This window comes from Maylandia zebra, linkage group LG3 (genome assembly GCF_041146795.1).
Source record: "Maylandia zebra isolate NMK-2024a linkage group LG3, Mzebra_GT3a, whole genome shotgun sequence".
Lineage (NCBI taxonomy): Eukaryota > Metazoa > Chordata > Actinopteri > Cichliformes > Cichlidae > Maylandia > Maylandia zebra.
In genome coordinates, this window is record NC_135169.1 from 42784244 (window position 1) to 42806056 (window position 21813).

At 41.2% G+C, this 21813-nt stretch overlaps 3 protein-coding genes across 7 annotated transcripts in view; all 3 read left to right on the forward strand.

The window, feature by feature from the left end:
- LOC101465092 (protein phosphatase 3 catalytic subunit alpha) overlaps positions 1 to 2245 on the forward strand; it is a 66277-nt gene extending 64032 nt beyond the window's left edge. For all 4 annotated transcript variants that reach the window (XM_012919977.4, XM_012919979.4, XM_004554363.4 and 1 more), the window contains one exon: positions 396 to 2245. In XM_012919977.4, coding sequence (XP_012775431.1) covers positions 396 to 598 — 203 coding nt within the window. In that variant the 3' untranslated portion in view covers positions 599 to 2245. The remainder of the gene's footprint in view (positions 1 to 395) is intronic.
- A 2260-nt stretch (positions 2246 to 4505) lies between these two features.
- LOC101464796 (uncharacterized) lies at positions 4506 to 11306 on the forward strand. Its single transcript, XM_004554362.4, has 11 exons — positions 4506 to 4749; positions 7065 to 7211; positions 7591 to 7716; positions 7905 to 7961; positions 8169 to 8189; positions 8431 to 8517; positions 8610 to 8645; positions 9467 to 9565; positions 9690 to 9714; positions 9807 to 9886; positions 10570 to 11306. Exons 1-11 carry the CDS (start codon positions 4689 to 4691, stop codon positions 10581 to 10583), a joined length of 753 nt encoding a protein of 250 aa, XP_004554419.1. The 5' UTR covers positions 4506 to 4688; the 3' UTR covers positions 10584 to 11306.
- A 4076-nt stretch (positions 11307 to 15382) lies between these two features.
- Positions 15383 to 17807, forward strand: LOC101464511 (DNA damage-inducible transcript 4-like protein). 2 transcript variants are annotated; one of them, XM_004554361.5, is made up of 3 exons: positions 15383 to 15541; positions 15762 to 15909; positions 16397 to 17807. In XM_004554361.5, the coding sequence occupies exons 2-3, from the start codon at positions 15819 to 15821 to the stop codon at positions 16885 to 16887; spliced, it is 582 nt and encodes a 193-aa protein (XP_004554418.1). In that variant the 5' UTR covers positions 15383 to 15541; positions 15762 to 15818; the 3' UTR covers positions 16888 to 17807. The 2 variants fall into 2 exon arrangements, with proteins under 2 accessions (XP_004554418.1, XP_023009815.1); XM_023154047.1 differs by lacking the exon at positions 15383 to 15541 and having other exon boundaries at positions 15548 to 15909.
- The last annotated feature ends 4006 nt before the right edge of the window (positions 17808 to 21813 follow it).

Sequence of the window (21813 nt, forward strand, 5' to 3'; positions counted from 1 at the left end):
CTCATGTGACCCCACCCAAGAAAGCAAGTATTTCTGTTTTCCAAACCTACAAGTGTGTCTGGAGAGATCGACGCCATGCACTTATCATATCAAAGATCGCCTTTAGATATTCAGTTTTCATGGATTAAATGTAACTGAACTAGCCAGCAGCTCATCAGGTGATCAGGTGCAGCCTCTGTTGTCACTTTCTCAGTAAAACAATTTTTTTTCTCTCACAATTTCAAGAGCAAAGCAAATATAATCAAATTTGGTGATTCACGGGTGAATGTGAGCGTGACCCCCACCCCTTCCACCCCCATTCTTTTAATCATTTAAACTCTACACCATATAAAATCACTCCTAACTCTCTTCCCCCCCACCCCCCCTCCCTACCCTTATTTCCTGCATCTCAACAGCAATCAAAGGCTTCTCGCCTCAGCACAAGATCACTAGCTTCGAAGAGGCCAAGGGCCTGGACCGCATCAACGAGAGGATGCCTCCGCGGCGAGACGCCCTGCCTTCTGACGCCAGCCTCAACTCTCTCAACAAGGCCCTGTCCTCGGAGACCAACGGCACAGATGCCAAGGGGAGCACCAGCAGCGGCAGCAACATCCAGTGAAGGCCCAGCAGCAAGGCGCCACCTTGGCCGACGGGGCTGCCTCGCCCCCCAGCCTCATCGCGACCCGCCACCACAGAAAAGGGGCAGAGGGTGAAGGTGTGGGATGGAGGAGGAGAAGGAGTGATGGAATGTGGAGGGGGGAGGCATCTATGGCTCATAACGGGGGGACATCTCACTTGCTAGTCTTTGGATATGCCTTCAAAATATTAGTTCATAGTCAAATCTGCTAAGTTATTGCCAGGTCACATTTCTGAAGGGTCAGGCCGTAACCGCGCTTGATTCACCTCCACACCACAGTATGTCAGAGAGGGAGAGAACGATGGGGGAGAGAAAGAGAGATCGAGATCTTAAAGGTGATTCAGTTTCTTGTTTTTCTTTTTTTTTTCTTTCTTGAAAGACCCTTGCTCATTTACACCGAAACGGAAAGTCGTTTAACTTCTTACTAACTATCGTACGTTTACAAAAATACAGCACTAAAAAGGACAGAACATGAGATAATGTTTTTAACATATAAGGGTGTACAAACTAAATAAGGACTATTTATTGATAACTTTTTGTTTTGCTACTCTTATAAAATAGCTCTGAAATTAATTAGGCAGTCTTAAAAAAAAAAAAAAGAATGTTGCAATGTTGTGGAAATGCCAAATAATGGAACGTTTTATGGTTTTGTACATATTATGCTTACCTCAGGTTCTTTTGGTGTGTGCTTTGACCTGATTTTTCTGTATAATGGCTAAATAACTCAGTAATGAATACCTATTTTCTTGAGTTTCATAACTGGAATTTACACTTAACCTATCTATCATTTGCAGATATGTTTATTTTTTGTCTCTTTTGGAAGGGGGGAGGGGGGGAGGGTAGATTTATTGTGGCTTGCTGGAAATGAGTGTTATTTTTTTTTTCTCTTTTTAAGTATTGCGAACAAAGTAAAAATAGAGAAACTATATTGTGTAAAAAAGAAAAGGAAAAAAGAATACAATAAAGTGTCTGCCTATGCATGTTTTATAAAAAAAAAATCAAACAAAAGGAAATAGAACATCTGAAAACTTTGGCTGTGGAGGCCTGTTTTGAAATATATTGCGCTTTAGTGAACATATACTGGAAACGTATAACTGCATACTTTCAATTAACACCATGATGCTCTATGCCTTCTTTTTTTGTAATTGAAGCATTTAATTATCTATGATGGATGAGAAATGAAATTTTTAACCTGCGCTTGTAAGTGCACACAGTCCAATTAAGCATGTTTGACAATTCTTGTGAGGTGTGTGGTTACATGTGGAACTCCAAAATGCATGATTAGCTGTTTGTGTCATATAACAGGTGAATCGGTTTTGTTTTGTTTTTGTAAATGTGCCACAGAAAGTGTAATTTGATTATTATTATTATTATTATGACTATTATTTGGACCTCTGCTTTGTATATCAGTTACAGGTTTGATACTGCTCAATACTTTAAGATGAAACGAGGAAAAAACAAACTTAGATCTTTTTTAAGAACTGCTTTAAGTGCCCAAGTAATTCACTACACGACATGAAGCCTTGCTTTTGTAATTTAACTTCAAAACTGTTGGCAGATGAGGCATGCACTTGCAACTATGAAAAGTATTTTATATAACTGTTCAATAAAAATGTGCATGAATTTCAACTTGAAATGAACCTGAATCCCCTGTGTGTGTGGTGAATGTGTGCGTGAGCGCCTGAAAACCGATAGAAGTCATCGTCATATATGGTTTCATATGAGTTCAGTGTGATTCTCCTCTACAGCTCCAGTCAAACACAGCTTGGCTCAAAGCGCTGCAGTATGTAAATAGGAAATTGCTACTTGGCAGTTCCTCAGCAAAGGTGTTTCCTCTTTATCAACCTCAGTGACTTCTTTGATTAAACTCGGGAGGCTAAGCTCAAACATAATGACTGTGCATAATCACACTTGTTTGTGAGAACAGGGATCTGCAGCCTTGTTTCTTTTTTAAATACATGCAACTGCCACTTTATTAGCTACGCCCGAGTTGGACCCTGAGGTGTTGAAAACATTCCTCAGATTGATGTGACAGCATGGCTGCACATCCATGATGCGGCTCTCTGGTTTGCGCCACATCTCAGAGGTGCTCTTCTGGATTGAGATCTGGTGACTGGAGGCCATTCGAGTAGAACGAACTCGCTGTCACGTTCAAAAGAAGTTTGAGATGACCTGAGAAGGAAGCCGTCAAAGGATGGGTGCGCTTTAATTAGTAAGCAACAGGTAGGCTTGTGACTTTTAAACAGTGAGGGAATTGATACAAAGGGGCCCAAAGTCAATATCTCAAACACATTACACCACCAGCAACCTGAACTCCTCATACAAGTCAGGACGGAGCCATGCTTTTATGCTGCTTATGCCAAATTCTGATCCTTACATCCAAATGCAGCATGAGCTCGAGACGACACTTTGCAGTAGCAGTTCTTAGCTGATGGGAGTGATGTTCTGCATACCTTTCTTGTAACAAGTGGTTATATATTGGCAATAGTGCTGCCTTCCTGTCAGCTAGAAGAAGCCTGGTCATTCCCCTCTGACCTCTGGAGTCAACAAGATATCTCCACCCAACTGCTAACTGCATATTTTCTCTTTTTAGGCCACTTTCCTTAAACACTAGAGATGGTTGTGTGGGAAAGTCCCAAACAGCAGTTTCTTAAATACTCATACCAACCAGCCTGCCAAGGACAAACACATTAAATTAAACAAACACTTCAATCACTTTTCTTCCTCATTCTGATGATTGATTTGAAGTCCAGTGAGTCATTGTGAGCATGTCAACAGGTCTAAACGCACTGAGCTGCTGCCACGTGATTGGCTGATTACACATTTGTATTGACGAGGAACTGAATAGGTGTACCGAATGAAGTGATCGGTGTGTGCATGTACATTAGGTTGCAGTTGAAGTTTACATTTAATTTTGGAAATGTCAGGCTTTCTGAAAATGTGTTGGGAAAATATGTTGCAGCTATTTCTATTTTATTGTCAGTGGAAAAAAAAATTTTCTAATTAGTAAAACAAACATTTAAGTCATTCTATATTTTAGCTAAGAAGTCTACTTCTCGTGTGCGTGTCTCAAGTGTCTTTCTTTTGGACCTCCTTTCAGTTATTAAACACAATGTTTAAATGAAAGGAAGTAAACTCTGGCATCCTGTTTTTTGGGAGGGCCCAAAAAACAGCAGTTTGGTTTTATTGGGGGTGGGGGGTGGGGATAGGGTAGGAAACAATATGAGTTGGTTTTTTTTTGTTTTTTTTTAAAAGTTTTTTCAAGTAAAACGTTTCAAGTAAAAACGGGCAGTGTTCAAAAGTGAAGAACTCATTTCGTCTTTGATTATAACCTCACTCTGTATAAAAATCCAAACTCATTTTGTGATGCTTTTGCAAAAAAACAGCTGTCTTGACTTTATGCATCGGTCGATGTGCGAGTGTGTGTTACCACCAACACGCCTGGACAACAGGTTTTGTGAAGACATTGTTTAACAAATAGTGGAGAATGGCTGGCTTCTCAGCAGCTCCTCTGGGCTGTCAGGTCTTTGTCATCAGTTCCAGTCATTATTTACCAATCTGATTCTATCTCTCAGTTGAACTGTGTAGTATGTTAATGGTTTCCAATGGATTAAGGCTTGCAATGTCACCACTATCAAAATTTACCACAGTTACTTCACTTACGCACAGCTCTGGCTCAGTGTAACTACTTTTTTAAAGATCTAATCTCATCTGTTTTGTCCGATTCTGCTCCATTCACTCTCCGTGAGGTCTCTCCAGTCTCCTTCACCCTCGTTAAGTGGTGTCAGAGCAGGAAAAAATAAGCAATGGGAGTTGCCTTTGGGTTCCACCACATTATACAAAACTGACATGATTGTTAAATAGACCCAGAATTGAGCCAAGTGCCTGCCTTGTGTTAGTCTCTACATCCACCCAGTTTACGTCAGGAAGGGAAGCCAGTGTATTTCCTCCCCTTCTCTATCTAAAGGAAGTGCCAAAATAAGCATCAGCAGCGGAGCACCCAGGCTTGGACACCTTTCACACGGGCCACTCGAAGGGAGACGTTTAAGGAGTTCACAGCTGCAGAATCGCCATGAAGTCCGTCAGGGTTTTTGCTGTCCTGCTTCTAGCATCTGCCCATGTCTTCACACAAGGTAGGGCGATCATTCACAATGGCTACAGCTTGATCACATGCTGATAGAAGTCTTCAGCACTCTTTAATAGTTAGCAACAACCTTGTTTCTGTGATTTATAGTAAAACTAAACGTAGTAGGCTTTCTATCAAGATGACCGCCTCCATAGTTGTGTTCTGTTTTGGTTTGAGCACTGGTTAATGGTTCTTCCCTTTAACCCATGCGTTTCCCCCTTGGTGTGTGCAATGATAAAGATCACAGCGATGGTCAAAAGTCACTTACGTTACTTTAAGGACATCCACTCAGACTATTTTTGCTTATCCAAGGGAGATAAACTTGGAGCACATTTTTATGTGATTGTGTTTCTATGCCTCCAAATCTTAACGGAGACCTTCAAACTAACAAGTCTGACAATTTGTTTCTGATTTTTGCGAGTGAACAGATGTTAGATACAAGTCAGAACCTCTGGCATGAAAAGCACCAGAGTGCCACATGGCTACTGACTTGTTTTTTTTTTTTCATTCTGCAGAAACAAAAGAACTTGAAAGCTTGTCTGTGCCGAGCAGATAGGTGATCTAACAGCAGATAGGCAGTGAGAACCAAACCGCCCCCTCTATCACAGAGACAGCAGATTATTGTCCTGAGCCTGACAGATCCCAGGTGACAGCCAATCTTCTTCCAAGGTTTAAGCGGTAAACAAGCTGGAGGAAACGCCCACGCCTGGGCCATTAGAATTATCTGTGTGAGATTTTGTTCCGCGACACATAAGGAAAAGTAATGAAGTGTGGGCCTGGTAGGATCCGAAACTCTCTGATGCTGGCAAATCTTTAGCTTTTGATCTTTAAACTTGCTTGAAATACTTGAGGCTTGACTTGGATTTGTTTACATGATTAAAGGACTGAAAAGGCCACGATGCGTCGCAAACAATTTACACATACTTAACATTTAACTTTACCTCGATTTACTAGCAGGAACTTAAACAACTCTCTGAATGATCCAACATACCGAAGACTCGCCTCGTACTCTTCCTTTAACAACTCAATGACCTGACTTGAGACTTGCCTTAAATACTTTAGAGTTATGTCTGGCAGGGAGACTTGATTTTCCTTCCTGACCAGATTCATGAAAAACAGTCTGATCTTTGTGCGGTCAGAGCAGAAACGTCCTGTTAGCCATCAAGCAGCCGGACTGCAGTGAAATGCACTGAATGAAATCGTGATCGACAGCAGGAAGCTTAACACGGGTCGGGGAGCAACAATTGTATATGTCTGGGACAGGATGCAGCTTCACACTGCTGCGACACTTGGGGCAGAGGATATCCACCTCGACATGCCGTAATCTCCTTCTCTATCTAGACTTTTCACCCCCTGTCTGACATGTTTGACCCTCGGTCGTCTCAGAAGCTGGCCTTTAAAGTAGCGCCAAACAGCCACGACGCAGGATGGCGGTCAGAGCTTGTAAAGCAAGCCTGTGACTCAGTGAGCAAAACTGGGCATAAATATCTTTACAGTTTCAACCAAGGATACACAAGTAATAACTTACTGTAATAACAAAAAGGAAATATTAACCATTTCCTTTCTCAGTTGAGTATTTTTAAAAAGGTTTGTGCACATTGGAAAAGAACAGCAACATGTCACTTAAGTTTTGTGACTTGTAACGATGACAAGTGAATTCATTGTTGGCGGCACGGTGTTCAGCAGAGACAAAGAATACCATCGCTTCCGTCACTTCCTCGATCGGAAGTGACGGAAGCGACTTCAGATGGAGCCAAAGAATTCCATTCCCATGAGTAATTATGAGAAATGCAGGGTTACCAAAGCAACCACAACCCAAAATCTTCAATGGAGACCATACAGGTGGACAATATAAGCTGTAGCCACTGCTGCACCACCCGTTGGTCAGTAAAATCCTGCTGTGAAACCTCAAGCTGAGCATTTCTGCTGGAGCCATCTTTCTGTTTCATACCCTGACGTGGCGAGTGAGGGCCTGATCTGATGGTGAAACCAAAGACTGTACATAAAAGATAGACATACCTTCCAGCGGATGCAGAAATACCTTCAATCTGGATCGCAGAGAACAATCCAACCAAAGAAGGCACTCAGGGACGTTACAAGACAGACATGCAGACAAAGATTTTGAGTTTTTAGATGCAATGAGTTCAACAGTGAGCTGGTGTCGGTTGTAGATTTTCTCTGGATAGATAACAAAGTGTGTTAATCTCTCTTGTAACCTCTCCACAATCACATATATCTTTAAATAACCACCAAAAGACTTTTATGTGGATCTAATCAAATCATTTTCCTTAACTTCCTTCATGATTTCTTCATACCACACAGAAAATGAGTCAAACCAAATCTCAACCACAACAAAAGCACCAGGACCGGCAACAGTTCCAACAATAACAACAAAAACGACAACAGCAAAGGCAATAACAGCAGCACCTCCCTCTCCTCCTACAGATACGACCACATCTCCTCTGGATCGTGAGTGTTTCTTAAAGCCCTCTTCCAAATTTCTTTGCATTTCACTTTGCTTTATTGTCCTGTTTCATGGAATTTACATGCATCTCCTGAGCACGAAAACGGTTTCTCAAAGCTCACCTTAAAACCATTTTTAGGACACACCTGTAGATGTAGAAGCACGGTTTGTGACCTTAAACTGCATACTGGAGTACTTGTAAAGACATTTAAAATACGGTGGATTTAAAGGTAATAAATAATATACTGTAGTAAAGGGGGGGAAAAAGGGACAAGATGGTGTGCTTTTAAAAACAAGCTAGTTTGGGCTAAAGACTGCTTGTTTATTTTATCGTCAAGCTCCAACAGATTTTCCTACAAACCTTCATTACATTCTGTTTTCTAGGAGACACGCCTAAAGCCAGTACTACGTTACCTACTACTACTGCTGCTGCTGCTGCTGCTGCTACATCCACATCCGCCCAGAATGACTCTTTGACTACTGAACTAGTGAACAAGACAAGCATTGGAAGTAAGGCTCTGTATAATTTTATATGACATATGTGGTTTGTTGAAGGGTTTCTACATGTGCTTTAGTACAGAGACGATTTAAATGAACTTCATTTTGCATTCAGAAATAAAGTGTAACAATGTATATGGAAGGCAGTTTGACATAGATACTTTTAACATATTTCATGAGGTTTTTTTCTTTTTTATCAGCCCCCACTAATGTCTCTCAGAGTGAGCATTCTGATGGCCAAAGCAGAGCAGGTCAAGGTAAGTGTGGCACGTGTGAGCTCCTCAGTGATAGGCATAGGTTTCTTCACTTGTTTTCTGAACAGATGAGACCGATCCTGACCAGGACTTAGGTACACAATAAAATAAAATGTGATCATGCGATTTTTTTAAAGCATTAAAAACACATCAAACAACTAAAACAGTTTGTTTTTCAAATGAAACAACGCTGCTCTTTACTGTCCACAGGTACCACTCCTCCTGCCCCAGGTACAGTACTGTTTGTATCGACATGATTGTTTGCCTCCCTCTCTTTCTTTTTCCTTCTGTGCTCTCTTCTCTTATTGATAACCATCCTTCAGCACTTCCTTGTTGAAAATGTTGAAATTAAAAGAAATCCCCAAACAGCTCCACACATTATAATTGAAACCAGAACCGTCTTTGAGTAAAAAAAAAAAAATTTAGTTAATTTATGAAATATATAAATAAATAATGAATTTAAATGTGACAGGACAACAAAACACCACTGACTCTCAAAGCAGATCTTCAAGGACATCATCACCTCCCACTAAAGGAACCCCTCAGGAGAACAGTCCCGGTAAGTGATCCTGTGTACAGTGAGCTAAACGTGAGGTCATGAATGGACATCCCAACCGTGTTTAATCAAATCAAAATGTGTGTCGTTGAAAGGTTCTCAGGCGGGTCAAACAGAGGAGAAATCAGCAGGTAACAAAGCTAATCAGTCTGACTTTGCACACCAGCGATGCAGCAGCTGCAGCCTCTCACAGCTGAATCTGTACGGAGGACCAAAGCTGCCAATAAAAATATAGACACTAAATAAATGGTATATGATTAAACGCTAGCAACAAGTAAATGTAGATATTCATTCATTCATTTCATTTTCACTGAGTCATATTGAATGATCTTGATATGTAACTCTTCTGCTCCTCCATATGATTGACTTGTAATCTAGAGATGAAGATGAATGCATAGACTGTGAGTATCGTTTGTTAAATAAAAACCTTGAACTTGAAAGCACAAAAAGCTTCAGAGCAAAGAAAAAAAAGGAAAACAGAAAACTAGTGTCCTACTGGGGATTACGCTATCAGCAACACCGCAAGCAATTTGGGATTCCTGATTACATATATCTGATGTGTGGGCAAAAAAATACACAGTAATTACTGAGATTCCCATTTGCCCAGCCCACTGACTCTGCCACCTCAGAGGGCTGAATCATTCCACTGCGGGGCTCCAAAACCTTTAAAATAGCCCAATCCAATAAAATCTTGTTTTAAAAAAGGTCACATATTATGTTGACAGACTTTAAAACATTTTTTTTTTTTTACTTTTTAATGATTTGGGGGATAAAACTCTGCACTGCAATGCAGAGTCCATGTAGAAGGGCCGTTAAAGGTCGAAAGTCCAAACTGCGTGGTTCTGCAGCTGCTACATCACTGCTCTGCCCTTTGGTTAGACGCAAATGTGGAAGACGCACGTCACACCAGATGGATACTGATGGCCGTGTCCTTCGTGTTCCCCTCCCCCAGATAAAAAGCTGTGGTGGCTTGTGTTGCCCGCCACCCTGGCCGCAGCTGCTATCGCCATCGTCCTCAAATTCAAATCCAAGAAAGTCCACAACCCCACAGGTACATGCTCTGCCAGGACGCCCATGCACGAGTGCTTACACTGGGATTTATGATTTGAAAAATTATTTTAATTCAAACAAGCATGTGTGCTTATCATTGCCTTCTGTTGTCTTCTGCTGAACAGAAACCGTCGACACTGGAACTGAGAAGTGAGTTTGATATTAAAAGATCAGACAGATTGTGCCATTTTCAGGGTGTGTGAAGAAAAGCCAAACATTTATCTCTTTAAAACCCTTCACAGCGCATCTTTCCAGAGAGCTGAGAACAGCAAGGATGGCGTCATGCTCCTCGGAGTTAAATCATCAGGAAGAGAAGAGAACGGTGAGCCGCCTTCCCTCTATTTCCTGCAGCGGGTTCCTCCCGACTTCCCTCTGTTTGCGCATTCTTCCATCACTTGGTGAAACTGTTTCTCCAGACACCGAATTTCAATTATCCCAGGGAAGTGCTGGGCTTTTAATATCCTCATTGTACTGTATGGGCTTCTGGGGCTTTAGCTAGGCAGCAGAAGGTGTTTCCTGTGATTTCGCGCCCCCCGCCCTCAAACAAGCAGCAGGGCTTGAAAGATAGGGACATCCTAACATAAACGCAGATTATTTTGGACGCGACCTATTGTGCACTGAGTAAATGTCAGCGTGGCCCCACATGCTACGGAGGCGTGCGTGCGTAAAGGCACGAGCACATCCACGGGCGCGCATGTCAAGCATAGTTTGCGCACACACCCTAAGTTACCCCTTCACCCCACCTACTATAAAACACAAGTTGGCCAACGAATGCAATGCCTTCCTTCCCAGTCAGGCCTGCATGCCTTTGGCAGGGAAATGGAATAACGCTTCAGGAATTCTGATGAGGAAAAAAAAGAAGGGTTTGTTTTGTTGCAGGCTGCTGGAGCGGAGCTTTAAAACAGCAAACGCAATAAGATGAAAATCACAATTTAACGGCCTTTTTGACTTTTCAGGTTGGAAAATCAGTTTTATGAATTGCTCCTGTTCTTTTGTGTGTTTCAGCTGAAGCCAGATAAGAAGAGTCACCATCGCCGCCCACACACTGATGGTCTGAGAAAGCTGTTTCGATCCTAGGTCTCCTTTTTTTTAAGCTGTAATGAAATATTTTAATTTTTTTTTTTTTAATAAAAGATGCTTTCAAGTGTGATTCTGTATGCAGAGAGCAGTTTTATGAAGTAGGGCGTGTGACTGCGATGATAAATCTTAAAACAAATGAACTTGATCTCAAAAGTAAGGACTGCAAAGCTCATCTAAAGAAGCTGACACGCCACCTATTAAATGACAGTGGTGACTTATTATTTATGCAGCCTTTATTTGCACTCGGTGCAAACTACTGCCGCAAACATGTTTCCTGTGTAGTGACCCCAGATCCTTCACGTTAGTCTTATCATACGCTTTATAACTCTGTAATCATCCTTTCGTTACCTTCTTATCTGCCATTTACTTTTTACTTGCCTTGAGCCATTTTGCTAATTATGAAGGTTTGGGGTTTGTTTGATGTGCGCTAGATATTTGCTGTTAGGACGACTTGTTTGCGCGTGTAACAACATAGGAATTTGCTGCAACAGAGGGTCTGTTAAATGTTTTTGTGGGGTTTTCTTCTACAAATGTTGCACCAAAGCACACATAACTAAAGCAGATGCAAAAGGCTGTTTGGATTTATAGACACTGGAACTACTTTATGCTTTGTGGCTGGAATTTGTCATCATCAATTTCCTCAATAAATCACTAGAAAATGTCTTTTTTGTGCTGCCCTGTTTTTTAACATATACATATGCATCTTCTGATAGATCTGAAATAGCATATAGGAGATGTGCTAAATGGATAATTTAATCATTAAAATAAATTAAAAGTTCTAATTTATTGTATTTGATTGTGGTTCTTTGTGAGCGAGCTGTAGGACACCAATGGTGTGAGTTAAGTGATTCACCACTAGAGGGAGCCAACAGGTAACTACAGAATGAAAGAGCAAAGAAATGTTTTTGGCTGCTGTTTATTGCAGCCAGGTTCCAAAGAGGTTGTTGACAGTGGAGTGAGATATAAGCAACGATAGTCAAACACACCTCTCAGCTTCTTCTTCATATTTCCACGCAGTGCGTAACAAATAAGTTCAAGAGCCTCCCTCCCAGATGGTGTTTTGAGTATATAACATCAAACATAAAATCTCTCATGACCTTCATTTTGCTCTGATTCACACACTGCCCTGTTAGGTCTGACCGTGGCCTTCGTAAAATGAGACCGGGTGACAGCTTGGACTGTGGGCACGTTTCCATCAAAGACACGGCGAGCAGGTTGGCAGAAGACCCTCCACACACAAATAAAATGCGCTAACAGCTGTGGCCGGGGCTGTGACATTCAGGGCATCGTGGGGAGCTTTCTTCGCGCTCTCCTGCTCAGTGTGTTTGTCACCCCTTTTCGACCCCTTCTCCTCTCTTGACTCTAAATAATCAATATGTATCTTTGCCTGTTATTTTCTCCCACATGTTTTTGTTCCTGTTGTTACAAACCTGAATCCTTCTGTCTTTTTACATTTTAAGGCACAAGCCTTCTTAACTAAAAGTGCATGCTTTGCAGAATAGAAATGAGCATAGCGGGCCTTCTTTAACTGCCATTTGAAACATTCACATTAACGTTGAGTCATTTTATTTTAAAAGCACATTTAATAACAGCAGCACTCGACCCAAAGCGCTTTACAGTCGATGCATTTAGAGGGGACAGTAAAACTGTGCATCTGAGGAAGTAACTGGCAAGGATTACAAAAACAGATGAATAAACTATCAACGCATCAAAGCTGTAAAAGTGTTTAAGAAAAGGTCGAGTTTACATTTACATCAGCTGTGGGACACGATCTGAGCTGAAGTAGGAGATTCATCCAAATCTGGAGGCAGACAGCTTTAAATCTGAGAAATGAATAAAGAAGTCTGACAGGAGCAGTTGTGATAATGACCTAAGTGACCTGGGGCAGAGAATAGTGCGAGCAGATCAGAAATGTAAACCACTAAAGCCTTTAAAAAGCTAGGAAGGGAGCGATGTGCTTTCTTTTCTTAGCAGCTGTTAAAAACCAAGCTGCTGGATTTCAGATCGTTTGAAGCCGTGAAATAGTTGAATGGGTGTCAGCCCCGGACACAGCGCTTCACAGATGACCAGCCAACAAGTTACAAAACCATGGACTGGGGATAAAAGTTGACTTTTTTAATATTGCTGAGATGTAAACGATGCCTTTCAGAACATTTTTCATTTGTTAATTAAAACTGTTCAAGCTGCCTGTGAAAACAGAGATTTTGAGCTCACTGTGCGACACATAAAAGCCTTTTATGTTTGAATTTATAAAGTGATAAATTAAAGCCTTCGTGACCCACAGACTCTAAAGAATAGGTTTAACTTTTTTCTGTGTGTGTGTAAGTCCTTTTTTAAATGTACAACCAGCAAAACGCAGCTACACACCAATATGAACCCCGGCACATGCAACCTGCTTTCTCCTGAAATGCAACTCAGCAAAAAGCTTCTTGTTATTCAGTTTCCTAGCGGGGGCAACGAGGGGCACGTTTTACTGGATGGAGGCGAGTCCCAGATCGGCATACCACGTGTCCTCAAGGGGATAAGAGAAGGCTCATCTGAACCAGAATGGATTAGTAACCCGAGACCCGACACGTTTCATCTTTTGCTTCATTCAGGGAAACAGGAGTTGGGGAAAAATTATCAAGCGGATTCGGATTTGACTTGACTTACTGACAGGAGGTTAAGGTCGAACGCAGCAGTGCCTCACATTAGGGGCCTGCTCTCAGCTGTTTCAGTGGAGCAGATGTTTGACGCACAAAGCAAAACGAGCAGAAGTGGATGTGATCTTGTGCAGAAGTGCAAACGCACTGCACCTCCTGAGCTCGATTTCCGAGTGCTTAAGAAATGCTTGTGTTGTAGACACTGCACGAATCAGTTTGCTGCCCAGGCTACTGCAGCTAACTCCCACTGCTGCAAATTACAACAACGCCTGCAAGATAAGAACCAGAGCTTTGCAGGACAGGTCTCGGGCACAGTGTCTGGAATAAATCACACACAGTGTTCTCTTCATGGCAGATTTTCAATATGTCATGCAGCTGACACTCGAGATGATAGTCTTTAGAATATAGAAGTGTCTAGATTATTTTAAACTTTACTCGATGACCTGGATAAATATCTTTTCAAAGGAATCTCTTCTTGCTTGTAAATTTTAATTGCAGGGTGTAAAATGTTGATTGCTGGCTTTGAAACGATTAGATACAGAGTTTTATGTGCTGGACTGTGCCCTAATACTGATGATGTTAAGAGGCGCTGCATAAGAGCTGGGAAATTATTTTACTTCTACTTGTAATCTACCTAAAGTACAAGTACTCCTTATTCAGAGCCCCTGACCCACTTCTACCCCTTAGACAGCTACTAACGACCTTGCATATTTTTCATAAATGTCAGTCCAAACCTCATTACCACCGCCTCCATAATGACAGCTCTTTCTGTCCTTGCTGTGTTTTTGACACATGTGAACTTTACCAAAGTCCTTGCTTACCTAACACTTGTCAGTATATTTCTGCATCTACAAAAGCAGCAACATTAAAGAATGTGACTTTTTTTCCAGGGCATATCTAGTTCCCCCCATGTGACCGGTGGAAAACGCTTGGTCTCTCCGTCTCTCCCTCGCCCACTGGATTCCATTACCCTTTAGCCAGCAGAGCTGCTGGGGGTAAGAGGGTCAGATCCAGTTACTGGGAGAAAAACTCTGTTGAGACTGTGAGTGGTGAGAGATAAACCGCTGATGAACTGAACAACTGTGCTCGCCGCGTTGCCTGCCAAATGTATACACACAATACAGTAAGACAAGACATTTTTGGCTCAGTGGCTCTATAGTCAAAGGGCTTCCTCCTGCCTCACAATCCTGAAATTCACATTTTGATCTGGTTTAAAAGAATATCTGGGGAAATGTTTGCACACTTTACTCATAACTGTACTTTTGGGAAGTGAAACCCACTCAGACTTCGTCTACTGATCTTCTGTGTTAGGATGAATGTCTTTCATACGGCAGTGTGTCCTTTTGATGAGGACATTGTGCACTCTGTGTTTGGGGTGAGGTTCACAAAAATTGGATTTGAGGTGAAAAAGGAATTTATTTTCAGCTTTTGCCTCAAATTTTCTAGATAGTACCGTTGTGTCAATACAGCTAATAAAATTATGAATAAAGTTACTTAAAAAAAAATCTGTTTTTAAAGGGCCCACATGAGAATCTGGGACTGTTGTGGAGGGCCACCAGAATAAGTTCACAAAGAGATAAACTTGATACTAAGTTCAGCTTATTGGTGCAGTCCCAGTCTATCAAGTGACACATTGGGAATATTAATTAACCACCCCTTCTTTAAAGTGTGTAGTTTAACTTTTATTTTTTTCATGTGTTTACGTTTTCTTTATTCGTTTACCTTATTGATTACAAAAATATTTTGCGTTTTCTGATCAAACAGCAATATGAAAACTCACGTGGCTTGATTACAGGCTTAAACATAGCTCGAGGTCTCTCTATAATAATAATGAAACAGTCATAGATAGCTTATTAACATTTGCTGGTGACCCATAATCTACCAAACAGGTGGCTGAAGCGTTGAGTGCATATTAAAACACGTTTCGGGCGAAGTTAACGCTTTAAAATGAATACAAAAACGTTACGGCGTGTTATCTTGCCCACGTAGCAACACAAGTATTGTGTCAATGAATTAATTTAAATGCTATTTCGCAGCCAATCGGAAAGGAGCTGTGTCCCGCGTCCAGCGCCTGATTGGTCAAGCCCTCTGGTCAGCTGAGTAGACGAGGGTATAAATAACCCTCAGAAGTTTCACCCCGTTGCAGTACGTCTGACTGTCAGTGTGTGTGTGTTTCTATATCAATGTGTGTGTGCGCGAATTTATTCATGAGGAACCGTCTAAATTAAGTTATTTTGTATTAAATAATATTTAAGGTGAGTCGTTTAATGCTGCGAATGAGTGTCTTTTAAGCTAGCAGTTAAGAATTGAGGGGTTTAAGTTTTTATTTGTTTAGGTTTTTTTACGGCTTTTTGTCTTTTAGGTGCTACATTTTGAAAGTTTTAGCATCCTGAGGTAGCTACCTCAGTTAGTCATTTGTTTAAATATAGCTCAAACCATCCGCTTGGACTGACACAATGACGCTACTATTTTCAGGCAGCTTTTCTAAAACTACGGGAAAACGGCCGACTCCAGGAGAAACAGGCTATCACCATGGTTGCTACGAGCACGTTAAAGCCCAAAAGCAGCGAGTGTGTTTCAGAATTGGCGGATAGAAGATATGACCACGGTTGCATTGATGCAGGTGAGCTTACTAGTGTTTTCTTTTTGTTTGTGTAGCTAACCTGCTAGATGCTGGATACTTCTAGTTGTGCGCTTGTTTATCCCTGTGTGGTGCATGGCTGCAGCAGTGGGGAGGAGGAGGGGGCGGGTACAGATGAAGTCATCCCTTCAGTTTGTTTGCGAAACAGCAGCCCACGATTGAAGGCAAGTCTGAGGCTGTCTTTCTCTGCACATTGCTACAAGATTGTGCTGCAGAAACATGATATTTTGTGGGTGTGCAGCTCAGACTCTTGAGATGGTATTTCGTTTTTAAGGGACTGTTGACACATTCACACAAGGCAGCTGAAAAGCATACAAACACAGACCCATTCCTTTAGTCATTGGTGGAGTTGAAATCTTGTGATTTGTCCCAGTTGACCTAATAAAATACCTTTCAATTTTACTGCAGCTGATATGATTAAGTCAGGATTATCTGACCTTTAAATGTTTATCTTGCCTTGTTTTCCCAGGACTGGACGTCTGGTTAGACTGCTTAGATGAGACCCAGAGGACTGCAGATGCCACTGAGGACAGAACCTGTCAGCAGCTGGCAAAGATGTTTGAAAACTGCCTTTCGCGGGCTAAGAAGACAACGCTACACTGCTCCTCTGTGCTGGTACCAGAGAAGCTAACGCGGAGAATAGCGCGTGAAGTCCTGCGGCTGGCATCTTGCGAGCCCTGCGGTCTGCGCGGCTCTGTTCTCTACGTCCACCTGGAGTTGGACAAGGGATGCAAGCAGCTCGAACGCATCGTGTACGATGCCACCGTGGTGCCTACATTTGAGCTGACTCTTGTTTTTAAGCAGGATGGCACCGCCTGGCCCAGCCTGCGGGACTTTCTTTTTATGGGAACCTGCTTTGCGCCGACCTTTAGGCACGCACTTAAACTGAGTCCAGGTTTCCGTCTCGTTAAGAAAAAACTGTACTCCTCCTCGGCAGGTACCGTGATTGAGGAGTGCTGAACTTTTGTAGGGATTGGGGATTTGGATATTGGGTTTCCTGTTGGGAAATGCACTTCTGCCCAAATGTAAATGACACTCCAGTGGTGTCACGTTTTCTACAGTGTTTTTGTACAGCGCAGTGTTAACTATTAGCCAGTCAGCTTTGGATGTAAAGCCTTGTGCATCAGAAAGCCTGATTGTTCTCATTCAAGTCTTTTTTTTTTTTCTTTTTTTTTTTTTTTTAAATCAGCAAAATTGTAATGTTCTGGGTGTTTGTGTGTTTTCTAACACGAGTTGCTCAAACACCATTTGAAGTTGTACTTTTTGCAGATGAATGTAAACCGATCCCAAAGTGTGAGAGGGACATACTGTCGGGTACACTTTTCTTAAAGACACTAGACACTTTCTTGAGGCATCTGTGTGTTTCCAGATACGTTGAACGCTCAGCCACAGCGAGCACACAGAGGGCTGAATAAGAGTCTGACATTTAGTCTTTTGGGGGCCATATTCTGGTTGTGTGATGCTGTATTTAGGGCTGTGATTGTTTTTAAGACTATATGTCTTGCGTAGATGCTGCTGTCATGGTGTGGGACTTCCCAGACTATAGGGGAATATGTGGATGCCTTAAATCTCATGCACATTTTTTTTTTCACACAGCTTTGTCACAGCTGCGTCTCTTTCCAAATGTTTTATTGCATTTTTATTTTTTTACCCCCCCTCCTCTGCCTGATGCACCTTTTCAATGCAGAGACTTTATAAATTATTAAAGGATGGTTCGCCCAAGTGATGTGTATTTGTTTTAACAATTAACTTGTTAAAAAAAAAAAAAGTCCCAAATCCCCCTCCCCCTTTTTATTTTTTTAACTTTCCATTGTTTTTCAAATTTGATGTTGAAACAAACTGAGTTGTCTGTTTGGACAATAAAATCACTTTAATGTTCATTTTTGATTCCACGTGTGCTCTTTTCTCCATTCTTATATTGCCATGGATATCCTGTCATGGCAAAGCCTGCAAAACGGGGATAATTCACCTTTTAGACACAGCAACAGGCATTACAAGATCTTGACAAGAATGTGGCACTTACTTGATCCTTAAAAGCTTAAAAATGTAATTTGTTCTGCAGGCTTCCACACGCCACTCTCCTGACTGCTCATAAAGCTCACTGGCTGCCGCTGTGTGTACCTGCAGTGTTTGTGTGACATTTCTCTCATTGTCTTGAATGGTTGGGATTTTAATAAACTTGTGAGATGAGCAAAAGATTATGAGACTCGTGTGGTGCATGACAAGATTCCTCCCAGTTTTGCTTTAATAATGAATTACTGTCATAATTGTTTACAACTTTTTACATTAGTGTAAAAGTTAGTTATGGCAACACGCCGGTCATGCTCAAGTGGCGAAACAGGCCGCAGGGGTTACAGCAGGTTAACGGCAGAGTCACATGATGTTGTGCAAGATGCGCTGCATACAGTCCTTGTGCAGGACAATGAAGCTCTGATCGTCTGGTTGGCGTCACACGTAACGACCTCTGATCCCGTTGCTTTGCTGTGCTAATGTGGGTCAGCGGCGCAGATCTGAACTGCGAAGCCCATAAACACAAAAGGTCCACAAAGAATATGTGCTATACAATTCATCGCTATGTCTAATATTTCTATAGATACACTATCAGTCACAGGTTTGGACACACTTTGTCATTTAATTGTTCTTCTTTATTTTATTTTTTTACTTTATTTTTTATGTAGCAAAGAAAATAACTAAATATGTTCATGATGTCTTCAGTGGGAATCTACAATGTAAATAGTCATGAAAATAAAGGTGTCCAAATTTTAGATTGATAGTGTACCACACTTGATTATTCATGGCCGGAAAAAACAAGTTAAATTGAAGCCCAAGTTACAGTCTAATTTCCTCCTGTCCCCATTGTTATATAGATTTACTTTAGGCCTTCTCATTCCACCTACTACATCTTACAAGGATCTTTGTCAATAAGTCCCTTGCAACATTAGCATTTTCCCCTGATTTATGGTCCTTGTCCATTAAAAAGGCAGAGTTGGCAAATCCTCCTACTGAGGGAGGCTTTGCCATAATATCTTGCCTCATGGAAAAGTACTGAGGCCCTTGTCATGCTGCTGCAACCAAAAAAGAAAAAAAGGAAAATCTTAGCGCACTGTACTGGCTCGGCAACTCGTTTGCTGAAGCTAGTAAATCTGCTTGTGGTGCTCGATATCCTCGGTGTCAACATGATTCATCTCACCCCTGCGCAGCGTGAGTTACATTGGTCTTTTACCGCCACAGCTGTGGAGTCGATCACCCCGATCAGACGGATGCATACTGCTTACCCTGCACAAACAGCCTACAGATGTTTATCGGCTTTTGATGCCTCTCCATCTCCACGGGCTTATCCGAGTTACTGGATAGGCCTATTTGTTCCTGACTCCTGAGAGATGAGCTGGGCTTGATTCCATGTTTCCTCCTGACCCGTAGAGCAAGGTCTTTCTGGGAAGATGGAAATCTGATGAACTTACTAAAAGGAGAATGCATGCCACTCTGGGACCCGGGGTTATCTTGTAATGCAGATATGTTTATCTGATTGTTTGTTTATGTTCTAAGTAAACAAAAACTTTTCCCTATTGCCTCATCATCTTTTGGGTATGTCAGTTCATAGCATAAACATAGAAAAAAACCCAACCAAACAAAAAAACAGGAGGCCCTTCTTACATTGGTCAGTATCCCCATTTGGAATTAGGTAATAAGTGATTCTGGATCAGCTGCCCTGTGATGCCGCGATCTTTATCTCACACCAGGAAACAATAAAATTCTTGAAAGTTAGATGATAAAACTTAATTTGAAAAAAACGTCACTTTATGTTCAGCTTTGTTTGCACAAAAGAGAAAAAATGAGCCCTCCATCCGAAGAAAGAAGAAGAAGGCGTTAGGTGGTTGAGTGTTCAAGCTCATGTTTACGAGTTTCATCACATGATGTTTGGGTATCAAAATACATATCTTTAAAACACTTGACTCTTGCTGCCATTGGAGCAGGCAGCATGTGATGTTCAAGAGGGAGATGTTAAATCTGCTTTGGCCTGCAAAGTTTCAGTGGCTGTAGGATGTGCTGTGCCAAGCTTAATTTAGCCTTAAAAGTAAGAAGATAGTACAGTGACCGTGGAAAAACACCAACGTTTGCAGCGCTTTCTTTTTGGATTAAAAGTAGACATTTCTTACCAGCGCTGTGTGGCATGAGATATGTTTATTTAGTACGAGTCCCGCCTAGCGTAATATCCTAATCATCTTTTTCTGATGTATCCGAGGGGGCTTCAATTTTAAGAAACTTACAATCCATGACACAGTATCAAATGTAGGATGACGTGAAGACTCCAGCGACAGTTTCCCTAATACTTAAACTGTCTTCACGTCATCAGATCTTTGTCTTCTCCATGCACCTTGTGCCATAAAAATTTATTGGACATGTAATGTAGATCTAAATGTAGAAAATGCCTGGTGAGAAAAGTAATTTTAACTTTTAAGGACAGTATGTATGGTAGGACCGATTTGATGGGTTGCATTAAAATGAATGCATTTCTGTTTTGGGTTATTTTATGCTCACTTTTCCTCCATTGCCATGAGTCTGTAACACTCCTTCCACAGTTGCATGAAGGTGCTTATGAGCTGCAGCTGAACTAGTGAATATGTGTCGAAAGCTTAGCCTCTGAATGATGTTAAACAGGTTATAAATACGTGATTTACAATTTGTACCTCGAGGGTGTAATAAACTGTAACTAACGTACAGGTAGTACCTTCCCATGTGACGTCATATTTCCTTCCTACTGAGATATTTGATATTTAGTTGTGCAATGTGCATTATTTTGAGTAGTGAGTGAACTGAGATTTTAAATAAACTCTTATGACTGGTCTTGGACGTAATGAAATAGCCCCTGCAGGCACATGATGAACAAGTTTAATAGCAGTGCAGGACTAAAAGAAATGGATATTTTGAGATGTTGCTATGCTATTTTCAGTATGCGGACTGTTATATAAGTGTCACTACAGTGTTTATGTGGCGGCTATGTGTGACCTTTGTAGGACACTGCCTCTGGAAGGTTTGGAGATGGCAGTTCCTCCATAACTAATGGATGTGCTTGGGAACAAAGATGTAGAGATGCATGAAATTGTTTGTAATATGAACAGAGCAAGGAAGATTCAACTGAATAACTGAATGTGTGCCCATTAACAGATGCCCAGTAGATATATAAGCCTTCATTTTACACAAAGCATTTTTTTTTTGCTTTTAACATACAAAGCCAGAGTAATGTGTGCAATATAAACATTTTGTGAGGATATGTGCCAAGAATAAAAATACCTCGGAAACCAGAACTAAACAGGCAGTCTGACCCACAGGAGTTGGGGAGCGTCTCTCGTGTTTTTCACTAGAAATTATGGGTTATGGATGGGTTGCGCTGAAATTAAACAGGAAATGCTTTTGGCATCACTGATTTTCATGTTTTGTCACCTTCCTTAAAAAAATAAAGTTAAAGATTAGTAAAGCAAAGTTTATGCCAAAGTATATGAGAAGTAGTTTAAATGATGTTTCAGTGGACAAAATCAATAATATGAATGCACTGGTTTACTTAAAACAGATGAGAGTATCCTATTCTTTTTAAAAAGAACATCAACATCAAGCAGACCGATTAAAAAGAATATAAATAATATTATCATGAATTGCTAATTACTGTCTGAGAGTGTGTTGGGGTGGTAAAGTGGTCACAACCTCTTTAGATTTATTAAATCTGTGTATTCACCTGATTAGCATTTAAAGTCTTGTTGTAAAATAAAACCTTGCCAAGGCTGGTTTCTTTTTTCAACACTGACTGCATTACGATTGAAAATAATGAATATATGAACGTTGAACTGAAGGCTCTTGTCCATGGCTGCTATATTTAACCTTTATCTTGTT

What these genes read in the sequence shown, in the direction of transcription:
- LOC101464796 (XM_004554362.4), top strand. Translation starts at nt 4,689, where the DNA reads ATGAAGTCCGTCAGGGTTTTTGCTGTCCTGCTTCTAGCATCTGCCCAT. An exon ending in TACCACTCCTCCTGCCCCAG is followed by an intron (nt 8,190 to 8,430) that starts GTACAGTACTGT and finishes TAAATGTGACAG; the next exon opens with GACAACAAAACACCACTGAC. An exon ending in CCCTCAGGAGAACAGTCCCG is followed by an intron (nt 8,518 to 8,609) that starts GTAAGTGATCCT and finishes TGTCGTTGAAAG; the next exon opens with GTTCTCAGGCGGGTCAAACA.
- LOC101464511 (XM_004554361.5), top strand. Translation starts at nt 15,819, where the DNA reads ATGGTTGCTACGAGCACGTTAAAGCCCAAAAGCAGCGAGTGTGTTTCA. An exon ending in CCACGGTTGCATTGATGCAG is followed by an intron (nt 15,910 to 16,396) that starts GTGAGCTTACTA and finishes TTGTTTTCCCAG; the next exon opens with GACTGGACGTCTGGTTAGAC.